The sequence below is a fragment of the Theileria equi genome, assembly GCF_000342415.1.
Source record: "Theileria equi strain WA chromosome 4 map unlocalized gcontig_1105316255041, whole genome shotgun sequence".
NCBI classification, from domain to species: domain Eukaryota; phylum Apicomplexa; class Aconoidasida; order Piroplasmida; family Theileriidae; genus Theileria; species Theileria equi.
Window position 1 is genome coordinate 522,094 of NW_004668225.1, and position 20,826 is coordinate 542,919.

Here is a 20,826-nt window from a genome sequence, read left to right on the forward strand (position 1 = left end):
TGGAGACTACACTCCTTCAATAAATGATTCCACAGCACAATATGATTATTCAGGTGCTTGAAGGTTATGAATGTTGCAAAGTATTTAAAGTGTGATATAGACAAGGCTACATTTGGATTAAGCTGGAAGTCTGCATGTAAAATCCCCCATGATCGTCTAGACTATCTTACACATTTTTCAAACTTTACAGGTTACACAGCATTAATACACTATTAAGATGCGAAACTAGGATATAGATATAGAAATCTGGTTAACGATAGGATGACAAACACATGTACAAAACCTTCAAGATCATCCTGGTATGGTTCCCGTGTAGACATAGATATTAGCAAAACAACCGCTAAAGTAGGATATTTTGATTCTTGTGGAAACCAAGTTAATATTGTAAGAGATCAGGAACACTTTGGAAACGGATACAAAACATATACACACAGGGCAGATCGAGGAGGAGATTTTATTGGTGGAATAAACTACGCTGGTAAGAATCAGAATGGATTTGGTAATTTAAACACTGTACACCACAGAGAAGCCACAGTAATATATTGGTACTACGATTATGATAACCGCATACCACTTCTAGTTATACTGCATGGTAGCTATGTTTCTACCTACTACTCTAGGGACAACTATTTTTCAACTCCATCAACCTGGAAGAAAGATGACTACTTCAAGTATCGATCTAATCATATTTCAGTGATCAGTTCGAAAATAAAGGATTTGGTGGTACTCAAACTTGATGCTGTAAATGAGAACTACTTTGCCAATGGAGATTCTAAAAAGATTCCTGCGATAAACGGAGACGCTAAAGTATTAGTAACATCGTCTATATATGAGAATATATATGACAAGTATATTCACAGACCATCGGGAGGAATATCTATAATGAGACTTTGTTCAACAATAATTAAAGATACGAATATAAAATTCAGTGATACTCCATATACAAAACAGTCCAAAGAAGCACATGTATATTACTGGACTTGTGACAAAGAATGTGTTCGTCCTCTTATTATTGAACTGTTTTCCGGATCCTCCACTTACTATAAGTTTATTAATGATAAGAATAATAAGAGATGGCAGAATGACGGTGGAATAGATAATAAAAACCTCAAAGATAAATTAGACCAGCTAAACTGTGAAAGGAACAAAGCTCATCAAATTGACATTTCGCAAAGTACTTCTGATGAAACTACTTATATCTGTCTGAATAAAGGTTGTAACACTCAAATTACTCTGTCAAATACAACTGTAAAAAGTCCTGATTATTCTAGGTTCTCACATTACATCTCTGGTGGCTCATCTCATCTTTCAGTTTCCAGGTTTAAAGACGGCAATGATGAACAAACAGGACTTCCAACCGTTAAGGATGTACATCAGATTAATGTATTTTTATACCCTGAGAAAAATGGGACTCCACTCCTTATTAACTACCAGGTGTCTGGAGAAGATAAATGGTTTAAAAGAGGCTCTCCTAATGTAAATACTTGGACTGAAATAGTTGAAAATACCCAAAATAGACCTGAACATGATGGTGACCACGAAAATATTTTGAAAAACCTTCTGGATTCCTATTCTCCAGAAGTTACCATAGACAGTAAGACTGATACACAAACTCCTTATGATCCCGATTCCAAATCAGCTTCTAAAGAAGATGGACATGAAGATGCAAAAGGCAAGGACTCAGTTACATCCCCTTCCAAAGAGTCTCCGGATTCTTCTGGAGCAGTAACTGGTGGAATACTATGTGGCCTAGCCTGCTTATGCCTTGTTGGTGCTGCAATATGGAAGGTAGGACCTTCAGTAAGGACTCTTTTGGCCAGTAGACAATCCCTCTTGTAGTACCATAACCTGTTCATGTAGATTAATGTCTACCTTCCAATCACTACATTACATTCATGAACAGGATACACATTCTATAGCGCCTCTTAATGCTGTAGAATAGCCACTAACAAGGAAGAAGAATGGAATGTGTGGAGGAAGAGACGCATCAGTGTACCTCTACCATTCATTCTTCTTCTTTTCTTCCTCCACACATGAATTTTCTTCGCTAAAACCTCCCCATCCGTGCCGTTTGAGAGTAAATTGTCAGTAAATAAAAATTTCCCGACAGTCGGACCCAACGTCGTGCCTGTGCGCCTGCAAACTTCTTCAAACGACGTTTTAGACGCGACTTTTCATGTAATGATTTACATTTCACTCCTATTTGCCATAATCGCAGGTGAGTTTCTCGTCTCTTGCGCCCTGAGGCCAAACTCTGCCATTTGCGGAGTCGTGCAGACGCCTAGGCCGGACAACGATGTATCGAGGCTCCAGGTATGTTTTGTGCCGAGATATTGCCGCTAAAATGGTCAAACTCGTGATTGGAGGGAGAAGAAGGGGCTGGAGGAGGTTTGAGAAGCCCATTGTGTTGCTACAGGTCTAAGCTATACGATGGATTGGATGGCTAGGCTACAGATGCTCTCGTTTTGCGCCTGTAAAGCTACACATTGTGAAGGATTTGGAGATTCCATGAAAATTTTGCTCATTCTTGGAGCTCCCATGTTCTCTTAGTCCTTCCCTGTTTACCATAACAGACCATGTACTCTATGGAGTGAGTCATAGAGCGATTACTTCAAGCGATGATGGCTCTGTAACATCTATAGCATTCCTCCAGACTCTACTCTTCTCTCGACAATAGACCACTGAATCTCTCATACTACTCATCAAAACTTTATAATAATCCACAGGTTGCTGGAGTGTACATACCTGGTATTGGCATAAAGTGGCATCTTCGCCGTAAGAGCGCAATTTTGGATCCTATACTAGGACAACTTGAAAAGTTTAGACCTACACTCAAGGACAAAGCTTGCCAGGATTTTCTATACAGAGTCGTCATCGTAAACACACTCGTAAGTTTTTTACTCTAGGCTTTTTGATGTGAACTAGTACATGAAAGATTTGGAAGTCTACGGATAGACTAAAGATTTCAGGGCGTACAAGTTCCAACACCGTTGTACTTCCATGCAACTTTATAATACATCAAAACATTGCACATTACAGAATACCCTGAAATATGCCGCAAAAAGGCGACTAATAACTCTGTCTGTAAAAGATGACTCTTTAATCGCTACCCGTAATGGATTTTTAAAAAAACTTTTCAAGAACATTTATTAATTAAATCGCACATGTACGTTGGCATAATCGTTTCAACTCTTAATTTTACATGTTGTTTTAGGTTGGATTTTGCATGTTCCCTCCTCTTGACCACATTTTGACCTCTTCGCATTACCTAGTGCTGCTTGTCTCGATTCATCATATTTCGAAACATTTTTCGACCTTGAAGAGACGTGAACGTTTCCATGTGCGTTCCTACAAGTGTTTAATGTCAAAGCGTATCATACCACGAATTGCCATCTATTCGAACCATTGGACCTCCTATAGTTGGTTTATACGTCTCCAATGAATTTTTAGGATGTCTAAGGATATAACCCAGTAATCTGCTTCTCTCTGTTGATGATACAATGTCATTTGTATAAACATAGCCCATCCACTCTCCGTCAGGATTCCGGATGTAGTAGTACCTTCCAAAGTCTGTATTATAAAGACCCATATTACAAAGAACGATTTTTAAGAGCAAAGGATGTTTTCTTGATTTTTCAAAGTAAACTAGAACTGATTCAACGTTTTCCAAATTTGTTGGCAAATTTGTCTTTTTTTCATATATAAACTCCCTCACTGTGAATCCCAAAGAGGTTCTTGGATATGGATAATGGGCGTATTCAACTATTCCAGGATCGATGATATCCGATTGGCATACGATGCAAATGCCAAATGAACCCTTTTGACAAATATATCCAGTCTTTATCCCCAAGTCAATGGTAACTACTGGTTGAGGATTTAAATAGCCAATCTCACTACATCTGCGCATTTTGACATCCACTATACACAGGATACAGGGTGGTTCTGTAACTTTTATTTGCAGTTGAAATCATAAAGGTTTAAGGCACAAGCATACTTTCCAGTCTACAAGGAACTGTTACTGCATGAAGTCTTTGGGGATACTAAAGATTGGTATTAGCTCTAAGCATGCAACCTCCGTTTCATTACCCCGTGGATAGGATATACGTATCGAAAAACTGGGCTTTTGATCTCGAATCCTCAGTCTTCACCTTCTGAAAATCAGTCAATACTAAACTGCTTATGCGCAAAAGGGGCATTACGCACACGATTTATGATATAAACTGCAGCAAACATGCATATTAAATGAGGAATAATCCAAAGTACCGTTTAGCTAGCCAAAAGATGGGACCACAGGGTGCTCTTACTCTAGATGTTCTTTGCCATCCAGAGATTCCAAAGAGACGTTCACATCCTTCCAACAGAAATATAAGTTTTTAACTATGTTTTAGAGTCTGGATTAATGTATAGATGGATTTATTAACCCAAATAACTGATGGCCCTTTAGTTTATATCTCTGGCAAATTTGACACCTTTGCACCATTCCTTCCATACAGTAAACGTTAAATTCCAAAATTGAATGGGATAGGATAAAAGAGACATGAATGATGTAGACTATCTCCAGAGTAAATTTACACAAACACAAATAAATCAAGGCATAGTGTGCCTGACACTAAAACGATTAGCCTGCATTTACCTTCTGCCCATACCACTCGTTTAATGAGGGAATTATTTTGCACCAGAGGATTTATATTCAAGTTTTCCCTAAGATGTATCCATCATTTCCTCGACACCACCTAATTTGTCCCCAAGACCTCGACTTTCTTCCATTGCATAGCGACAAACGTGATCAAATGCCTCTTTAAGTCTGGTTTCGAAGTTGGCAGGATCTAGCTTCCTCCAAAAGTAGTCCTTTTTCTCAAAGTACAGAACAGTTATTTCATTGTAATCGCTAATTACAACGCATATGAGTATCGGTTCCAGATTCTTTAAATGAGAGGCAACTGTGATACAATGTTCATCCTTTTTGGTTGCCTTCCAAAGGGAGCTTCTTCTGTAGACAACTTCAGTAGCATGATGAGCTAGCTTTGGAACATGAAAACGCACTGGTATTTTAAAAATATCAAATCTCATCACAGCAAATTGATCGTCTTCTTTGGTAATGAAGAAGTCCAGAGTGAAGATCCTCCTGTTCTTTGGGATATGCCTTTGCTCGAAAAGGGCCTTAGTCGCTTTTTCTTTAGTGTCAATCAAGTCAAACCTCCACTCTCCTGCCACTTTATATAAATTATACCCCGATGACTCTTGAGAAAGTGTTGATATATGCAATAAAATTGGACGGTCTGATGCCAGACGAATAGTCAACATAAAGCACTTTGGACCACGTCCAGCATTCCATATCGTCTTGTCACCTTCCTTTATGGATGTGATATGAATATTTTCCTTTGGAACTATGAGTCTCGTGGGAATGTCGTCGTAATAATAATAAAAGTAATTGAAGAAATATGAATCGGGACGGAGGATATCAACGGTACAGTCCCTCGCCGAGACATGGTTGTTGAATATTGATATGAAAAGGATTATAATCTGTGTTATAACCATCGTTTCAAACCAGAAATGCACGCCTTTTTAGCTAATTTGACTTTGTCTGTGGATCATACCAGCAGGTTTACGGAGGTGTAAAAGGTTTATTCTTGATTTTTACTTCACTATACTTGCATGACGTATTGTTGCTTTTCTTATTTTGTGGATGAATAAGAGAAAAGTTGTTAGCTAGCGATTTCCGGCCACACGACAATAGCTGCAATTACAAGCATTTGCAGACCAAACTGAAAAATTTTGCCCATGCATCACCTTTGTTTAATATCTAGAAAAGGAGAGGATATTATCATGTCAATTATATGACAGTAATTACCGAATAGAGACCAATATGAAGAACAAATCAAGCAACAGCACGAGCTACTCATGGCAGGATAAAATGAATATATTTATGAAAATACATAATTCCCTATCTAATATATGAAAATACCGTTAGGAAAGACCACATTCTCAATTTCAGACCTTTATAGTTTATTAAAAATACGTAGAATTGTGAGCAACCTTTAGGGAACCTAGGGAGGAATAGAGAGTGAATTAGGATGATAAAATCACAGAATAAATTTAAAATCTAATTATATTTACGCTAAAAATATATGGATATATTTTTTGGTCATTTAACAGAATTTCCAGTGGCACAAGGTCCAGACGCCAATTACTGCATGCAAAAAATATCGTTTTATATACAGGATTTTACGCACTTTAAATAGAATAAAACGACTCTTAGATTTATCCTAAAGTAATCGATTACGTGTGAGAGACGCTATATCGCTAGAATAAGCCCATTTGCGCCATTGAGGTTATAGGCCTGCAAGGAAATATTAGACTACAACCTTTGAGAACCTGATCATTTAAAAAAGAGCATTGGTATAAGAATACCAAAAGAAGAATATTTTATAGATTGGAAAGTAGAGAAATATGATTTTATCGTCTGGAATGATCTACACATGTTTCCATTACTTTGGATATTGCAAATCCTAATGGGCTCAAGATAGGTATAGATGAACGAGACTTTAGTGGCAAATCACTCAAAGAGTATTCTCCAAAGAATGGCTGTGCTATAACCTCAGCTGTAGGTGGTAAAGTAACTATCTGGCAATACTCAGACATGAGTTGGTGTATCTCTTGACAGGGAGAGGTACCCATCTCCAGAGAACTTAAGACTCTTCTTAAAGCTGGTAAGGAAGGATTCACACCGGGTAAGCTTAATAAGGATAGTGTTTCTCCTGGTAGGTGATGGTTACAGCTGAGAATAATGGTACCAAGAGTACTCATGTTAGTGACCCTTCCAGGAAACATACAGCTTTTCCAGACCTTAAGAATACCTGTGAGAGCGACAAAGAGTGACTGAAATGTCGAACAAGACTGTATAGTCACTAAAAGACCACAGGCTTTCGCCGGAATGACAGGAATGGACAACCGGGACAAGATCACCAATTCCCTGGCGCCAAGACAAATTCTCAGAGCCTATACTCACAATTGAGATATGGAAATGCCAGAAAAGCCCGAAACGTTGGCGTATGGAGACCGGAAACCTTTGGAATCCGCAAACAGATCTAGACACGCCATTCTCAGTACTAGACACAATTTATATGGCAACTCTCCACTTTATACTAGTGCAAAAAACCAAACAGGCGCGGTGTTGATGCATAAAGTAGACAAAAGACAAGGTTTACCCTCGAGGAATGTGGCCCGCCTCCACAAGCGCCATTCACCGCTCTAAAGCGCCCGGAACCCAGTTAGACACGGGACTATAGCTTTGTAACAGCATTTAAGCTCCAGATCAAGGGTGGAAGGTTGATAAATGTGACGGAAAAGCGCTCGTTTGGTGCCATGAGATTTAACCCCAGATGGGCAGGAAGAGACTGGCGTCTTCCTTCATTCCTCTTCTTCTGCCACTGGACCCCTGTCTGGTTCCCGCAAGATGGATATTCTTGCGTTTATATACATATTGTGTTTGTTTAGACTTTGTACTTGTGCGGGTTCTCAGAACGGAAGGCTGAACGGGTCTACCGGCGCTTCAGCGGGTCAAGCATTTGAAACTGAACAGTATACGGAAGATGACGTCAAGGTCGTCAAATGTACATTCAACAAGGGCGTGGAATTCAACGCCCTAAACTATGGAGGAGAGACCATTTGGGAAGGAAAGAAGGGAGAGTACTGCACTCTCTCTCGCCTCTATCTCGACGATAACAAGGCTGCTCTGCTCGTCGCAACCATAAAGAAAAGGGGTAACTCTACCACGATATACCGCTACAAGAACGGCAACAGGTGGGTGGACAGTGACAAGGATACCCACAGTAGACAATTGACGGAGTTAAAGGATAAGGCAGCAGGCAATTTCAGCGCCGGATCAAGCCGCTCTAGGAGCAGCAGGAACGTCAAAGACGTGGCTGTAAGTGACGACTCTGAGGACGAAGATGATGAAGAAGAGGAGGATGTGAGACGGGAACAAAGAGCTCGAAGTACCAGAGCTAGAGATTCCTGGAACAACCAAGAAGATGAATATGAAGAAGATGACGATAGTAACAGTTCATCAAATACCAGAAGAAACCTACAAAGAAATGAAGTTGAACACAAAAGAGCTACAAATGATAGTGCAGCGGAACGAGCATTTTGGCGCGGTATTCCTGAAAGACAAAGGAAGAAACTTGAAGATGAAGCCAGACGTTCCGTCAAGGTCGACGATAAGCCATGGGATATGGCCTTTGGAGCCATGAAATCCGGAGGTGATTCGCATGGCAGAATAGTTATAGTCTCGGAAGAGCAAGAACCATCACATAGAGCTTCTAGAACACCAGAGTCACGTCCAAAACGACCTTCACATGACGATGAAGATGACGAGGAGAATGAAGAGGAGAATGAACAGGATGAATACGAAGATGAGGATAATGATTCAGACGAGGAAGATGAAGAAGAAGAAGAAGAGGAGGAAGAAGATGGCGGATCTCACGCATCCTTTGATATTATTAGACCCAACAAATCATTATGCGACGTTTTTGACTATGCCTTTGATGGTGTTCCCACTAGGCACATTGTCCCTAAACGTAATGTTGTTATAGTCCAGTTAGTGAGTGGGAAGGACAAGATTTGGGTTGGAGAACGGGATGAACATCTACTCTACGCTACCTTCCATATTAAATCCAATAAGCCCGTGTTGGCCTATATTTCCAAGGAATCTCCCAAGAGCAAATTCGTTTCGCTTGTCAAGACAGACAGAGGGTGGATATGTACAAACGACTATATCGGAGAGTTGAAGAACCTCATGACTCCTCAGGCCGATCCAAGGGAGTTTGTCCTTGACATCGCCAACAAGGAGACTGTCGATGCATACAGAGTCTTCCAGACAGTTCAAGAGGGCGTGAGAACACGTTTCTACTTCCCCAAAACAGGCTACACTTCTAGGAAGCTATATCAGAACCAAACTAAAATATGGGAGTGTAGTTCCAAAAACGCATGTCATTGCAGCAAAGTACCAGAGTGGAGAGTTATAGGCGTTAAAGTCTGCATGAGGAAAGACAAGGACTGTATGGTTACACTTACTCTGAAACACATTCTTCGTAACACTATCAAGGCTGCGCATTATGGATTGATACATGGCTATTGGACAAGTGTTAGTGACCATGTACATGACGATGTCATCCGGGAACTTCGCAAGGCTTTCCCTGCGGAGTGAAGACTACAATATTTGTAACATTTGTCCACATGATCTTTATTCACACTGTAAGACGTTGTGGCATTGTGCATTTCAACTACAAAACTGTAGACGTACTTTAATGTAGAATAGTTCCTCGAGCTATACGCGGCAGTTATCGTTATAAATTTTAATTTGCACATTACGTGGTAGGCTATGCGACTTTGTGGAGTGTCTGGCTCTCATTTTAGGTGGACGGTATTCATGATTGGTCATGGTACCTCTCTCAGACAAGTTTAGGATTGCAAGGTGCTATTGGAGAAGCTTAACTTGCCAAGGAATCGTGTGACTAAAGGCAAGTTGTGACTCTTGTATGCGTACTTTGTGCAGATTCGTCAATTATTCTTCCGGATGTTGGTTCTTGCCCCTCCTCCTATCGAGAGGAGCATGGAATACTGGCCTTTGTCCACAATCCAAAGCTATCGAGAGGATTTATAGAGCACCTTTACCAGGTAAATACTACAATCTACGCCAATAATGATTCTATAGGCAAGGAAGATTTGTCCCCGGACGCAAATTTAAAGAGTCAAAAGGACCCGTCCCACCTCTACATTTTACTCTTTTAATATGCATGTTTGGTAAGTGCAAAAATTTGCATACCAAGAGTTATGCAAGACGTGGAAGATTAAAACTAATCTCTTCCTCTTGCGAACTTCTTCCGTTGAATGACCCCAGATGTGTTGTTATTCCTTCCTTTCACCTCTTCCCATCAGTAACATCACAGCAAGATGAGGGTTTTCGCACTGGTTTATCTCGTGGCAATCCTAGGATTTCACAAGGTCCAGTGCGATGAGTTGTCTATGGACCGTGAAGATGGTCAAAGCTCACCTTTGGAAGGAACTTCTCAAGGGAATGATTATGGACCTTTAGTACCACAACCTGAGAATCAAGACGTTGGACAAGAAGAGAATGAAGAGTCTGAGAGATGTCCAGATAGTGAAAACGAAAGAGCCTCCTCCAAACAAGATGGTCTTGTTCTAGACCTTGCTAAACCAGACGAAAATATAGTCAGAGGGCAATTAGACGAAACGAATGGAATAACACATACTACGTATACTCCAAAGAGTTGTTATATTACTTCTGTTGTTGACGGTCAGACCCCTATATGGACCGCTTCTGGAGATGAAAGGTGCCTATTAGCAAAAGTTCTATCAAAGGGGGGTTATTCAGCACTTGTACTCTTTCTTGAAAAGTCTGATAAGTACTTTGAAAAGAATGGTGAAAAGTGGAAGAGTATAGAAAAGACCGAGTTTGATCAGAAACTAAAGGATATGGAAGAAATGAATAAGTCTGAAAGAGAATCTGCTACTTCAGTTGTAACATCGCCTGAACCAACTGAACCCAAGGAGGAAGCATTTCCTGCCAAACCCGTAGAATCTCCAGCTCTTCAGTCAGAGGCACAGTCTTTTAACCTTCCCCAATTACCATTACAACATCTTACTCCGGAACCTACACACCCAGAAAGTTCCTTGGTTTCCAAAGTCGATTCCACTCTCTTTAATGTAGAAGAAGCTGAGGAAGAGAATGTTAAGGTTCTCAAACTTACTCCTAAAAATGATAAGGTGACTGAGCTAAAGTATGATAAGAAGCAGATATGGTCTGGTAGTGCGTTCATTGGCACATCATCAAACTTAGTGGAGGCTCTGATATATTTTAATGAGGGAATCCCAGAATTAGCTACTATCCAGACCATTAAAGGAAGTAATACATCCACGGTTTATAGATATCATGATGGTAGTAAATGGCAGAATGGTAATGAGAAGGACCATGAGAATAGGCTAGAGGGATTGAAGGAGGACTGTAAACCTATTGGTAAGCCTGAAGAAAATCCACCTGTTCCTTCTAATCCTTTGGAACAAAACACCCTGAACATTTCTAGTCTAGACTCATATAGGTGCCAATCCTTTGAGTACATATATGATGATAATCATATTAAACTGATTGTCCCTAATAAGGACATTTCTATATCTAAGCTTTTAAATGGCACTGAGGAGATCTACACTCTTCCCACTGGTGAGATATTAGACCATACTAAAGTCTACCTTAACCAGTATAATGACCCCGGACTCATCCTTGTTGCAAGCACCGTTTCTTCAAATACACAGTACAACTACTTTGTGAAGAATGGAACCAAATGGGAGCGTGCAGTAGAGTATGTCGAAAAGATGAAGGCTATAAAGATTGTTTCATCCAGCAAAACTGACACTCCTATTGATTTAGCCAAAACAGAAGACACAGATAAATGCAGAGTAGTAAATGTTGAACTTCTGAATGTACCAACACGTTTTCATTTGCCAAACCCAGAGTGTCATTCCAACAATGTAAGGAGCGGTAATAAGAACATATGGACTGCCACTGGTGATGAGAGATGTAAATCTTGTGCTATATACTCCAAGAATGGTGTTTCTCTGCTCTCACTTTTTATAAGAGATGGGAACGAGTTGCATCACAAATACTTTGAGAAGAGCGGTAAGGAATGGAAAGATCTCACTCATGAGGTTTTCTTCAAGAAGTACAAGAATATGCAAGTTACAACAAATAACTCATCCGATGATAATTCCGATCAGCCTACAATTTCTACTCCAACGGAACCTGAGGAGGTTAATAAAGAGATTGTAGTTGAGACTCCTGCTGAATCCTCGCCTTCACCGGAAGATAATGAGGAAGAAGCTCAAGAACTTGATATCTCTACTAATCAAAACACAGCACCAACTGAAGAGCCTCTTTTGGTCGAACTGGATCATAATGAACAAACCGCTACAAAACGTGAAGATACTGAACAGACTACTGTTTCTGCAAATGAGCCTCAAAACCAGCAAACTACAGAGGTGAATGAACTTCAGGAATCTGAACCTTCACAGCCTACCGAATCTCCCCAAGAAGTAACATCTCAACATAGTGAAGAATCAGGGGAAATACTATCTAAACCTTTTGATCCAAACACTCTAGACCTTTCCAGTCCTGATGAATCTAAGGTAGACGTAAAAAATAATGATGATGGAATAAACTCCAAGAGATATTTTCCAAAGAAGGACGTCAAGGTTACTTCTGTTGTTGATGGTGAACTGCCCATATGGACTGCCTCCGAAAAGGACCATTTTCTATCAGCAGAAGTATCATCAAAGGGAGAGTCCTCACTAGTTATGGTTTATTTTGCCTCTGGCTGGGATCTGAATAGGAACTACTTTGAAAAGAATAATGGTGGATGGACATCTATTGATGAGAACACTCATAAGAGTAAGCTAAATGATCTCAAGAATGGTGTTACTAGTCAATCTGCCAAAGATGCTCCTAAAGAAGAGCCAACTGAACCTAAGAAAGTATCTACAGAAACTCCTCAGGACGTTAGTACTCCAGTTTCTCAGTCAACTGAACAGGTCGTTACTAATCCACTGTCCCTTGGTTCCTCATCACGCCGAGGATCTACAACTAATACAACATCAACCCAGGGTTTGGACTCGGATACCAAAGCTTACCTAGATAGGTATAATGACAAACTGTACGGCTCTTTTGAGTATCACCATGATGGACTCCATACTAAGCTTATTGTTCCACATGACGGTGTGGTTGTAACTCAATTGTTAGAATCCGAGTCTATGATATGGACAGGTCAACCTGGAGAAACCTTTGGCTATGCCAAGGCATATCTCAACAAGGATGGTGCGCCCGAACTTGTACTTGTTGCAAAAAGGGATAATTCTGGCACAAAGTATACATATTACTCGAGGAGTAAAGTTTTGGTATGGTCAGAATGTGACAACTTTGGTGACAAGATGGATAATCTAAGGGCTCCAGTTAAAGCCACAGAAACATTCGTGCTAGATGTCAGTGTTTCTCAAAGTGTTCCAGAATGCAGCATCATTAAAACGAGACTGTTTGGGGTACAAACAAAGCTCCACTTCACTAACCCTGGACACCTTGCTAAAGAGGTAGTCAATGGTAAAGAAACTATATGGAAGGGATCCAGAGATGATAAATGTTCAGCATGTTACCTCTATCTAAAGGACAATGAACCATTACTCGTCTTCTTGGTCATAGAGAGTAATGGTGGAAAGGTGTCAAAATACCTGGAAAGGAATGAAGAGTGGAAGGGTATAGAAAAGACACCGTTTAACGAGAAACTAGATGAACTTAGAGCAGTAGATCCTGAGGTACCTCAGGATAACACTGAGGATCAATCTGAAAGCCCTAAGACCCACTCTGAAGAGGAATTAGAGACTGGAGAGTCTACTTCTCAAAGCGAAGAACTGCCAGAGTCAGCTGAGAGTCCTACTGAAGTCAAGACTGTCGAGCAGAAGGAAGAAGATACTTCTGTAGTAGAACCTCAACCAGATACCGATACCAATGGTGAATCGACACCCATTGAGGACTATGATACTCAGAGAGAAGCTATGAAAAGTATCTCAAATGAGAGATCTTTGGGTCAGGAATCTCATAGTCTTGGTACTCCTGATCTCAGAGGAAGCAGAACATCAATCAGTTCTGGGATACAAAACCGTAGAGATTCTACAGCGAGCACAATCTCTACAACTAGTACAGCCTCAACTCTTTCCTTGAACCAGACTGGTAGATCAACAACGTTGAAGTTAACAAGACCTGACGACTCAATTTATCAATCCTTCGAATACTACCATGATGACAACCGCATTAAACTGGTCCTTCCGCAGGAGGATGTGACAGTGACGAAAATATCAGAGAATAGGAGTGTATGGACAGGTAAACCTGGAGAAACCCTTGAATACGCTAAAGTGTACCTTGATAAGGATGGTAAACTTCAATTTGTTCGGGTTTGGAAAAGGGACTCCTCAGGTGTAAAGTGTGTAAATTACACAAGGGGTATGGTATACGGATGGTCAAAATACACTGGAAATATAAACGACAAAATAAATCCGCTTAAGATTGCTACAGAATACAAGGGAGACTCCATCATGGACTTGCAGAATGAAGAAGACACAGATGACTGCAGAATCTTTAGTGTAAATTTCCTTGGGGTTCCTACTCGCTCATATTCTCCCAAACCAGGCTATTACGCTACTGAGGTCAAGGATGGTGAGGTGTCCATCTGGAAAGCCTCTGAAGGTACAGATGAGAGATGCTTATCCTGTGAGGTCTACACCAAATATGAACAGAGAATCCTTTCTTTGACCAAGAAGAGAGATGGTAAAAGAGATGATGCTTCCTTTGAATTTTCTGACGGAGAATGGAAGAGCATGACTGAAGAGGAGTTTAATAGGAAGTTTAAAGCTATGGTAGATGGACCGTCTCAAGAGCCTGAAATCTCTGAAAATGAGTCACTACCATCAGGTAAAGTGGAGGATGCTGATTTGACGGTTACATCAAACGATCCTGTGAATGTTGGAAAGGTAGAGGACAATGAATCCGAAGCTCCTGAACCATCTCCTATACTCGATACTGAACAATCAGCGGCTTCTACAGATCTAGGATCATTAGACTCTGAACCAAGTGATCAAGGAGCCCAGAGTGGAGAAACCAACCAACAAGAATCTTATGATACGCAAACAAGTTCCCGACCTGTAAACAACCCTGAAGATCAAGACCCTATGACCAATAATTCTGAAGGTAATGATACAATCGATACAGATTCTTCTATAACTCCTGATGATACTGCGAATGAGACCTCGGAAGGGGAAGTTGAATTGGAGAAGAAAGAGGATGGAGAATCTCGAGAACAAATTTCCACCGCTGAAGATCTATTTCAGAACTCCGAGTCAAACATGCCTTCAGACAATGCAGCTTTAGATGAAACGAATTCCGAATCTTCCATATCCTCGGATTCAAACCCTGCTGACTCTACCAAACTGGATGAGAATAAAGATTCATCTGAGAGTGATGGATCATCTAATGAAGTTTTCACAGGTTTTAGTGATACAGTGAATAAAATGATGAAGGAAGCTACTAAAGAAACTCCAGATGTTACATCAAGAATAGTAGAGGATAATAATACCACAGGAGTATCAAATTCAACACTATCTATCCAGGAAGATAAAGAGCAAAGTAGTACCTCGGATACTCAATCAAACGAACATTCTGTCAGTGAACCTCAGAATGGCTCAACTGTAGAAAGTATGAATTCATTTGAATCTTCAGAACCTGATGATGAACTAAAGGGTGAAGAAGAATTGCCAGAGGCTTCAGAATCATTTCCCGTAACAATGAGCAATATTAAAAACCTTCCATATATTGGCTCTAAACTTTCTTCAGTTTACAATTTTGGTAAAAAGATGATTTCACATGGTACCAAAAACGAATTTAATAGCAGTACCAAATCATCAAAACCGAATAAAACACAAAATATATTCTCTAGGTTATCCAGAGGAACCTGTAACCCTGGTAAGAATTAATAATCGCTCTTTCCATTACAAGATTCTTACATCCGATTACACTTGACTTAAAATATCAAATAAAGACTTTTGTGATAAATCACAAATGTGTTCCCAAAAGGGGATTTTTTTGTTTAACAAATCATGTTTTAACCACATTGTGGGAACCATCAGTCGCTTTAATTTGTTGTAATTTCATCATCTGTAGAGCGTATTTATCCTAGTACTTTGTATATATAATCAACATGTCATTAAAACAACTACATTGGAATGCAAGAGATAGAGTCCCTAGAATCTTCTCTTTTTCTTTTTAGCATTTCCCTTCTTTAGACCTTTAATGTGTTTTTTCAGCGTCATCATTTTATCTTGTAGACTCTGTGCCTGTTTATTCTTTACTCGTCTACTTTGGAGTGCCATTAGTGCCGGTTTATTACGCGCCTTTACCTTGTTGGTTGTACTCTGTTTCTTTCCTGCCGAGCTCCTGGCCACCTTTCGTGCAAGTTTCTTTTCCATGCGATTTTTAATGCTCTGAGACCTCTTTTCGGATGCAGAATATTTAGCCTTTGTTCCAAACTTTAGACTGTTTGGGTCGATTACGCCAAGAGGAGCGTCAGATTCTTCATCGCTGGAACTTTCATTTTCCTTTCCCTCATTTTCATCCTCTTGGCCATCACTAGTGTCTTTTCCATCGACATCTAACTCGTAGCCATCGAGTTCAAATTCTTCCTCATCGTCACTAGCATCATCTTCCTCTGTTTCCTCACCACTTTCATAGTCTTCATTCTTTTCATCATCCTCGTCTTCAACTTCTGGATCCTCTTCATAGGTATCATCATCTGTCTCTGCACCGCCTTCTTCACGTTTCCTCTTCTTTTCCTTGGAGAGTTTGGTGCCGGCTTCTCTTCCCCTTAGATTAGGATGTAGCAGTTCGGGTGCTGCGGTGCGATACAAGTTAATGAGCGCCTTTGTGGCCATTGTGACATTTTTAGACTTGTATCTCCTAAATTCGGCGACTTGAGCAATTGTATCCTTGTCCAGAACCTTTGGAGACCTCACAGCAATCTCACGGATCTACATTTTAATTATGGCTGTGAACAGATGGACTAATTGTATGATAGCATGGAGTTTGAGCATGACGTAGCAGTTCGTCTGCGTTTCCTTCATACACCCCTCCATGCTATCATATACTGCACAGATAACTTACCACATTAATTCCAACTGTAATGACATCATCTCCTCTATCTTCCGCGACAAAGTTTTGCATGAGATGTCTGACTAGTGGCTCCAGTACATCAATAGGCACTTCCACATGCACAGCTTGAGCGGCTATGGCGAGGACTTTTGTAACCAATTTTTGCTTTGGGTTCATGTACTTTAGCAGGTACATGTAAAAGTTTGGCAGGAGGAGCGAATGCGTGCTGATTAACCTGGAGATCAGATTCAACATTGTAAGTTTGTGTGAAAACGATGCATCCATACATCTCTGCAAGAGCTTTTCCGCAAAATCATGTGGAGAATAAATCTGTAAACACGCTGCTTGGACAATCTTTGTACTCGTATCCACATTCTCTTCCTTGGTCTCAGCAGCAAATGTCACATCGTAATGGTTCTACAGGATTAATGCGATTTATACGGCTTATAAATAGTAAAGACAATGAATTTATTGAGGAACAAGTATGAACAAACAAACCTTGGTACCGAGGAGAAAGTGAGTGGCTGCCATGACAAGTTTGGCATCTTTTGAGAGGGCACAGTTTGCAAGGATGTTTGCGGTGACAGGGTCCTTCCAAATGTTCCTCTTATAGAGTTCCACAGCTATACAGCAGGTGAGGATCCTGACGTTAGTACTTCCATGCATGATTTTGTCATAGAGCAATTTCTTGATGGATTTTATCGTTTGCTGATCCTTAAAACGCCTGTGAAAGTTTGTCAAGTCCTTGACTATAAAGGTAAAGAGTCTTTTTCTTTGGTCCTTATCCTCAAGGTCTAAAAGTGATAACCAGATAGGCAAGATCGTAAAGACATCAATTTGCCGTTTACTACGCAGTAGAAATGTCGAGCCAATGATTATCCTTCTCATTTTCGGTTCGATTGTATTCTTGTGTTCTTTTAGATACTCTACAAGCATCAATGTCAATTCTCGTCCCTTGCAGTGGTAGTCTTGGTCCTTGACGAAAAGCTCATCGATATTTGTCTTTTGAGTAAAACTTTGGGAGTAGTATGGGACAGTCTGTAGTTTGAGTGTAATGTTTGGTGATGAAATGTATAATATGAAGTGATGGAGGACCGTGAGCAACTAGTAGGTCTTTAACAGTGAAAGGTATGTAACCATAATGTGTAGCATAAGTGACTGTCAGGGAGCCTAAGGAGTAGGACCCTTTATTATCCTTCCACGGCAGTACTCCATTCATTTCTCAACTGGTGTGAGCAGAATTGTCAGTATGGACGAATGGCGTATTCCCCTAGGGAACAAAAGTCCACAAGTGGACCTACGCATACTCAATATGATACTCCTTACTGGTCCAAGTATCCTTCCATAGTAGTACTCCATTAGATCAACTACTCAGTACAGATTCCCTAGTCTCCATACTGGAGAGTCCATAGACTCCTAAATCTGTCTAACCCAAGGGTCTCCTTTAGAACGTTTGTACAACCACCAACCAAATCCAGTAAGACCACCAGCTCCGGCAAGAGTACCAGAGGATGCTCCAAATGTTGTCCATAGTACAGAACCAGCGGCAGCAACTTCAGGACCAACAAAAGCGGCTTTAGTAGATTCAGCAGGTTGAGCTTCAGGAAGAGATTCTTCAGTAGAATGACGAACAGGAGGATTATGAGGATCAGTACCATCAGCAGCAGTTTGTGTTTGAGAAGTAGTAGATGGAGAAGTAAATTCATTACCACTAGATTGACTAGAAGCAACAGTAGCATCAGGAGTAAGAGAAGCTGGAGTGAGTTCAACTTTAGGAGGAGTGACAGGAGTAGATCCACCAGTTTGAACAGTGGTATTTTTGACAGTATCTTGTGATTCAACTTTAGCTTTAGCTTGAGGAGCAAGAGGGGCAATTACATTTCCAATCAATCTCGTAAAATCAAAATCTTTATACCATGGCGAACTAGAACCCTTATCTATTAATCTCCTAGTCTTAGTCTTTCCTGTACTATGGCCATATTCACCTTTATTACCAGATGGACCAGGAGGTCCTTGAGGTCCAAGCGTTTTAGAATCTCCAGATTCCCCTCTATCGCCTTTTTCAACAGATTCAGGTTTAGCTCCAGAAGGGGGAGGACCAGGTTCTTGAGGAGCAGACATAGCAGTTTTAGGAAGTTGAGAGACTGGATCATCTTCTTTAGTAGGAGTATGAGTAGATTTCTGCTTCTGTTTTTTAGCATTTTCTCTTTCATTGTTTGCTTCTTCCTCTTGTAGTTTGAGTTCGTTTTCCTCTTTAGCCTGTTTTAAATGATCGGTATAGGAACACTCTTGCAAATCACTACAATTAAATCCTTTGAGTATCTCGAAAAGCTTTCTCCATTTCGCACAAGTAAGTCCACCTTCTATGTCATTAGAGTTTATGCCAATCAGCTCAGAGATCCATTTCCATTCTCCAGTATCCTTCTTGTACCAACCCTTGGTCATAATACTATCACTATTAATATAGATGAGTGAGGGTTCCTCCCCTGCGCAATAAAAGAAGTAGACACCATTTACAGAGACGGGAAATGATACTCCCGAGAGCTTTACATTTTTCCTCATATTAACTCCACTATCATTATAATATATACCGGCAAGTCCATATCTGCTATCGGTAATGGCATGCTTGTAGTAGTCAGTCTTTGTCTCACCATTTACTGTGATCTCTCCGGGTGTGACAGAGATTCTACCTGTGCCTTTATGACTACCATGTTCACTGCAACAATAGTTCCCAGACTTTCTGGCGTGTGATAAATCCAGGGTAACATTGCCATATTCTGTGCATAACACTTCATCCAGTTTTTCTGACAGCTTTGCAGTAGGCTTAGGATCACTGTCTGCGGTGTAAAATCCAGGATCATTGCCATGTTCTTTCCATTCTTTACCGTGTTCACCAGTGTTTTTACTATGAAACCATCTAGATATCCTATTGTTTGATGGCTTGAACTCGATCATAAGAGGGACTTCTATACTTCCTGGATATGAATAAAGTGTGATTAAATCAATTGTCTCATTAGGAGTAGAAATGTCAGTAGGCTTACCGTTGTAAGTTACCCTGGATATCCCTGTATTAAGACTAGCAGTAATGATGTATGCTTTAGAAACATAGTCACTACCAGGAGGATTTTGTAGAAGATTAGATTGGGTTATCCTTTTGCTCTCTATACAGGTGGAATTTGAGTCATTGAGAATAGAACCAGATTGAGAGTCCTGTATATCAAATGGAACTACATTATTAATCTTGCAGTTAAAATCATCAAGTGCTTGTATTAGAGTCTTATCTTTAACTGGGCCATTCAACCAAGATAAGTGTCCTCCAATGCCATTTTTCCCATAGAATGTAGTTGTGCCACCACCACTATTGGTGATAATTTCAATAAGGATTGGTCTATCAGGGGCTCCATTCCAGTAGTAAACTGATACCGACCTAACATTATTAGTAGATTTTCCTGCTGACCCTACCTTACTTCCATCTACTTTTCCATTTAGAGTAAATGTGCCTCCTGTTGTAATACTATGAACATATTTGGTAAATCCTTTGGTTGGCTGATCAACCCATTTATTGGCGGTAATGCCAAGAGGATTAGGCTGGCAAGTACAGACTGGTCCACAACATTTCACATTTAACTTTAACACTCCAGCACTCATCCTCCATGATTCGATAGAGTATGACCTTCCAAAACTCTGAGATCCATGAGTATCTCAATGCGACCAAAGGGAGCATACAGCAGAGATAGACTCCCTCACAACTAGCTTACTGGGTGATCCTATGTAACACATTCCATCATTCTAAACATTCAGTTTCCTAGAGAATGCTAAACACCTCCACAACTACTAATCACTAGAGCTGCTGTAAGTCTCTAAAAATGGTCCTCCTTGGGACTTAGACAACTCAATGCTGAGAATCTCATAATGGTAACTTATTCCTCCATCTACCTACGAATACACAATTCGATGCCTAGCATCTCTTCATCACTATTCCACTCGTTACAGTCACTCCATAGTGATCTACTACCTAGTCTTTGACGTCGGTAGGTCACCTGCTTTGGTCTATGGACATACGCAGT

At 40.4% G+C, this 20,826-nt stretch overlaps 7 protein-coding genes across 7 annotated transcripts, besides 2 other annotated features; 3 read left to right on the forward strand and 4 right to left on the reverse strand.

The window, feature by feature from the left end:
* Nucleotides 1–261: 261 nt before the first annotated feature.
* BEWA_047110 (hypothetical protein) lies at nt 262–1,839 on the forward strand (the record flags this gene model as incomplete). Its single annotated transcript, XM_004831642.1, has 1 exon — nt 262–1,839. The coding sequence occupies one exon, from the start codon at nt 262–264 to the stop codon at nt 1,837–1,839; it is 1,578 nt and encodes a 525-aa protein (XP_004831699.1).
* A 1,346-nt stretch (nt 1,840–3,185) lies between these two features.
* On the reverse strand, nt 3,186–3,907 carry BEWA_047120 (hypothetical protein; the record flags this gene model as incomplete). Its single annotated transcript, XM_004831643.1, has 2 exons — nt 3,186–3,348; nt 3,381–3,907. The coding sequence occupies 2 exons, from the start codon at nt 3,905–3,907 to the stop codon at nt 3,186–3,188; spliced, it is 690 nt and encodes a 229-aa protein (XP_004831700.1).
* A 794-nt stretch (nt 3,908–4,701) lies between these two features.
* Nucleotides 4,702–5,538, reverse strand: BEWA_047130 (hypothetical protein; the record flags this gene model as incomplete). Its single annotated transcript, XM_004831644.1, has 1 exon — nt 4,702–5,538. The coding sequence occupies one exon, from the start codon at nt 5,536–5,538 to the stop codon at nt 4,702–4,704; it is 837 nt and encodes a 278-aa protein (XP_004831701.1).
* Nucleotides 5,539–7,449: 1,911 nt separating this feature from the next.
* On the forward strand, nt 7,450–9,208 carry BEWA_047140 (hypothetical protein; the record flags this gene model as incomplete). The annotated part of the gene is made up of 1 exon (XM_004831645.1): nt 7,450–9,208. Exon 1 carries the CDS (start codon nt 7,457–7,459, stop codon nt 9,206–9,208), a length of 1,752 nt encoding a protein of 583 aa, XP_004831702.1. The 5' UTR covers nt 7,450–7,456.
* Nucleotides 8,431–8,472: a microsatellite.
* Nucleotides 9,209–9,954: 746 nt separating the features above from the next.
* Nucleotides 9,955–15,588, forward strand: BEWA_047150 (hypothetical protein; the record flags this gene model as incomplete). Its single annotated transcript, XM_004831646.1, has 1 exon — nt 9,955–15,588. One exon carries the CDS (start codon nt 9,955–9,957, stop codon nt 15,586–15,588), a length of 5,634 nt encoding a protein of 1,877 aa, XP_004831703.1.
* Nucleotides 15,589–15,855: 267 nt separating this feature from the next.
* Nucleotides 15,856–17,647, reverse strand: BEWA_047160 (hypothetical protein; the record flags this gene model as incomplete). Its single annotated transcript, XM_004831647.1, has 3 exons — nt 15,856–16,638; nt 16,772–17,176; nt 17,258–17,647. 3 exons carry the CDS (start codon nt 17,645–17,647, stop codon nt 15,856–15,858), a joined length of 1,578 nt encoding a protein of 525 aa, XP_004831704.1.
* Nucleotides 16,289–16,404: a microsatellite.
* A 528-nt stretch (nt 17,648–18,175) lies between the features above and the next one.
* Nucleotides 18,176–20,407, reverse strand: BEWA_047170 (hypothetical protein; the record flags this gene model as incomplete). The annotated part of the gene is made up of 1 exon (XM_004831648.1): nt 18,176–20,407. One exon carries the CDS (start codon nt 20,405–20,407, stop codon nt 18,176–18,178), a length of 2,232 nt encoding a protein of 743 aa, XP_004831705.1.
* Nucleotides 20,408–20,826: the final 419 nt, after the last annotated feature.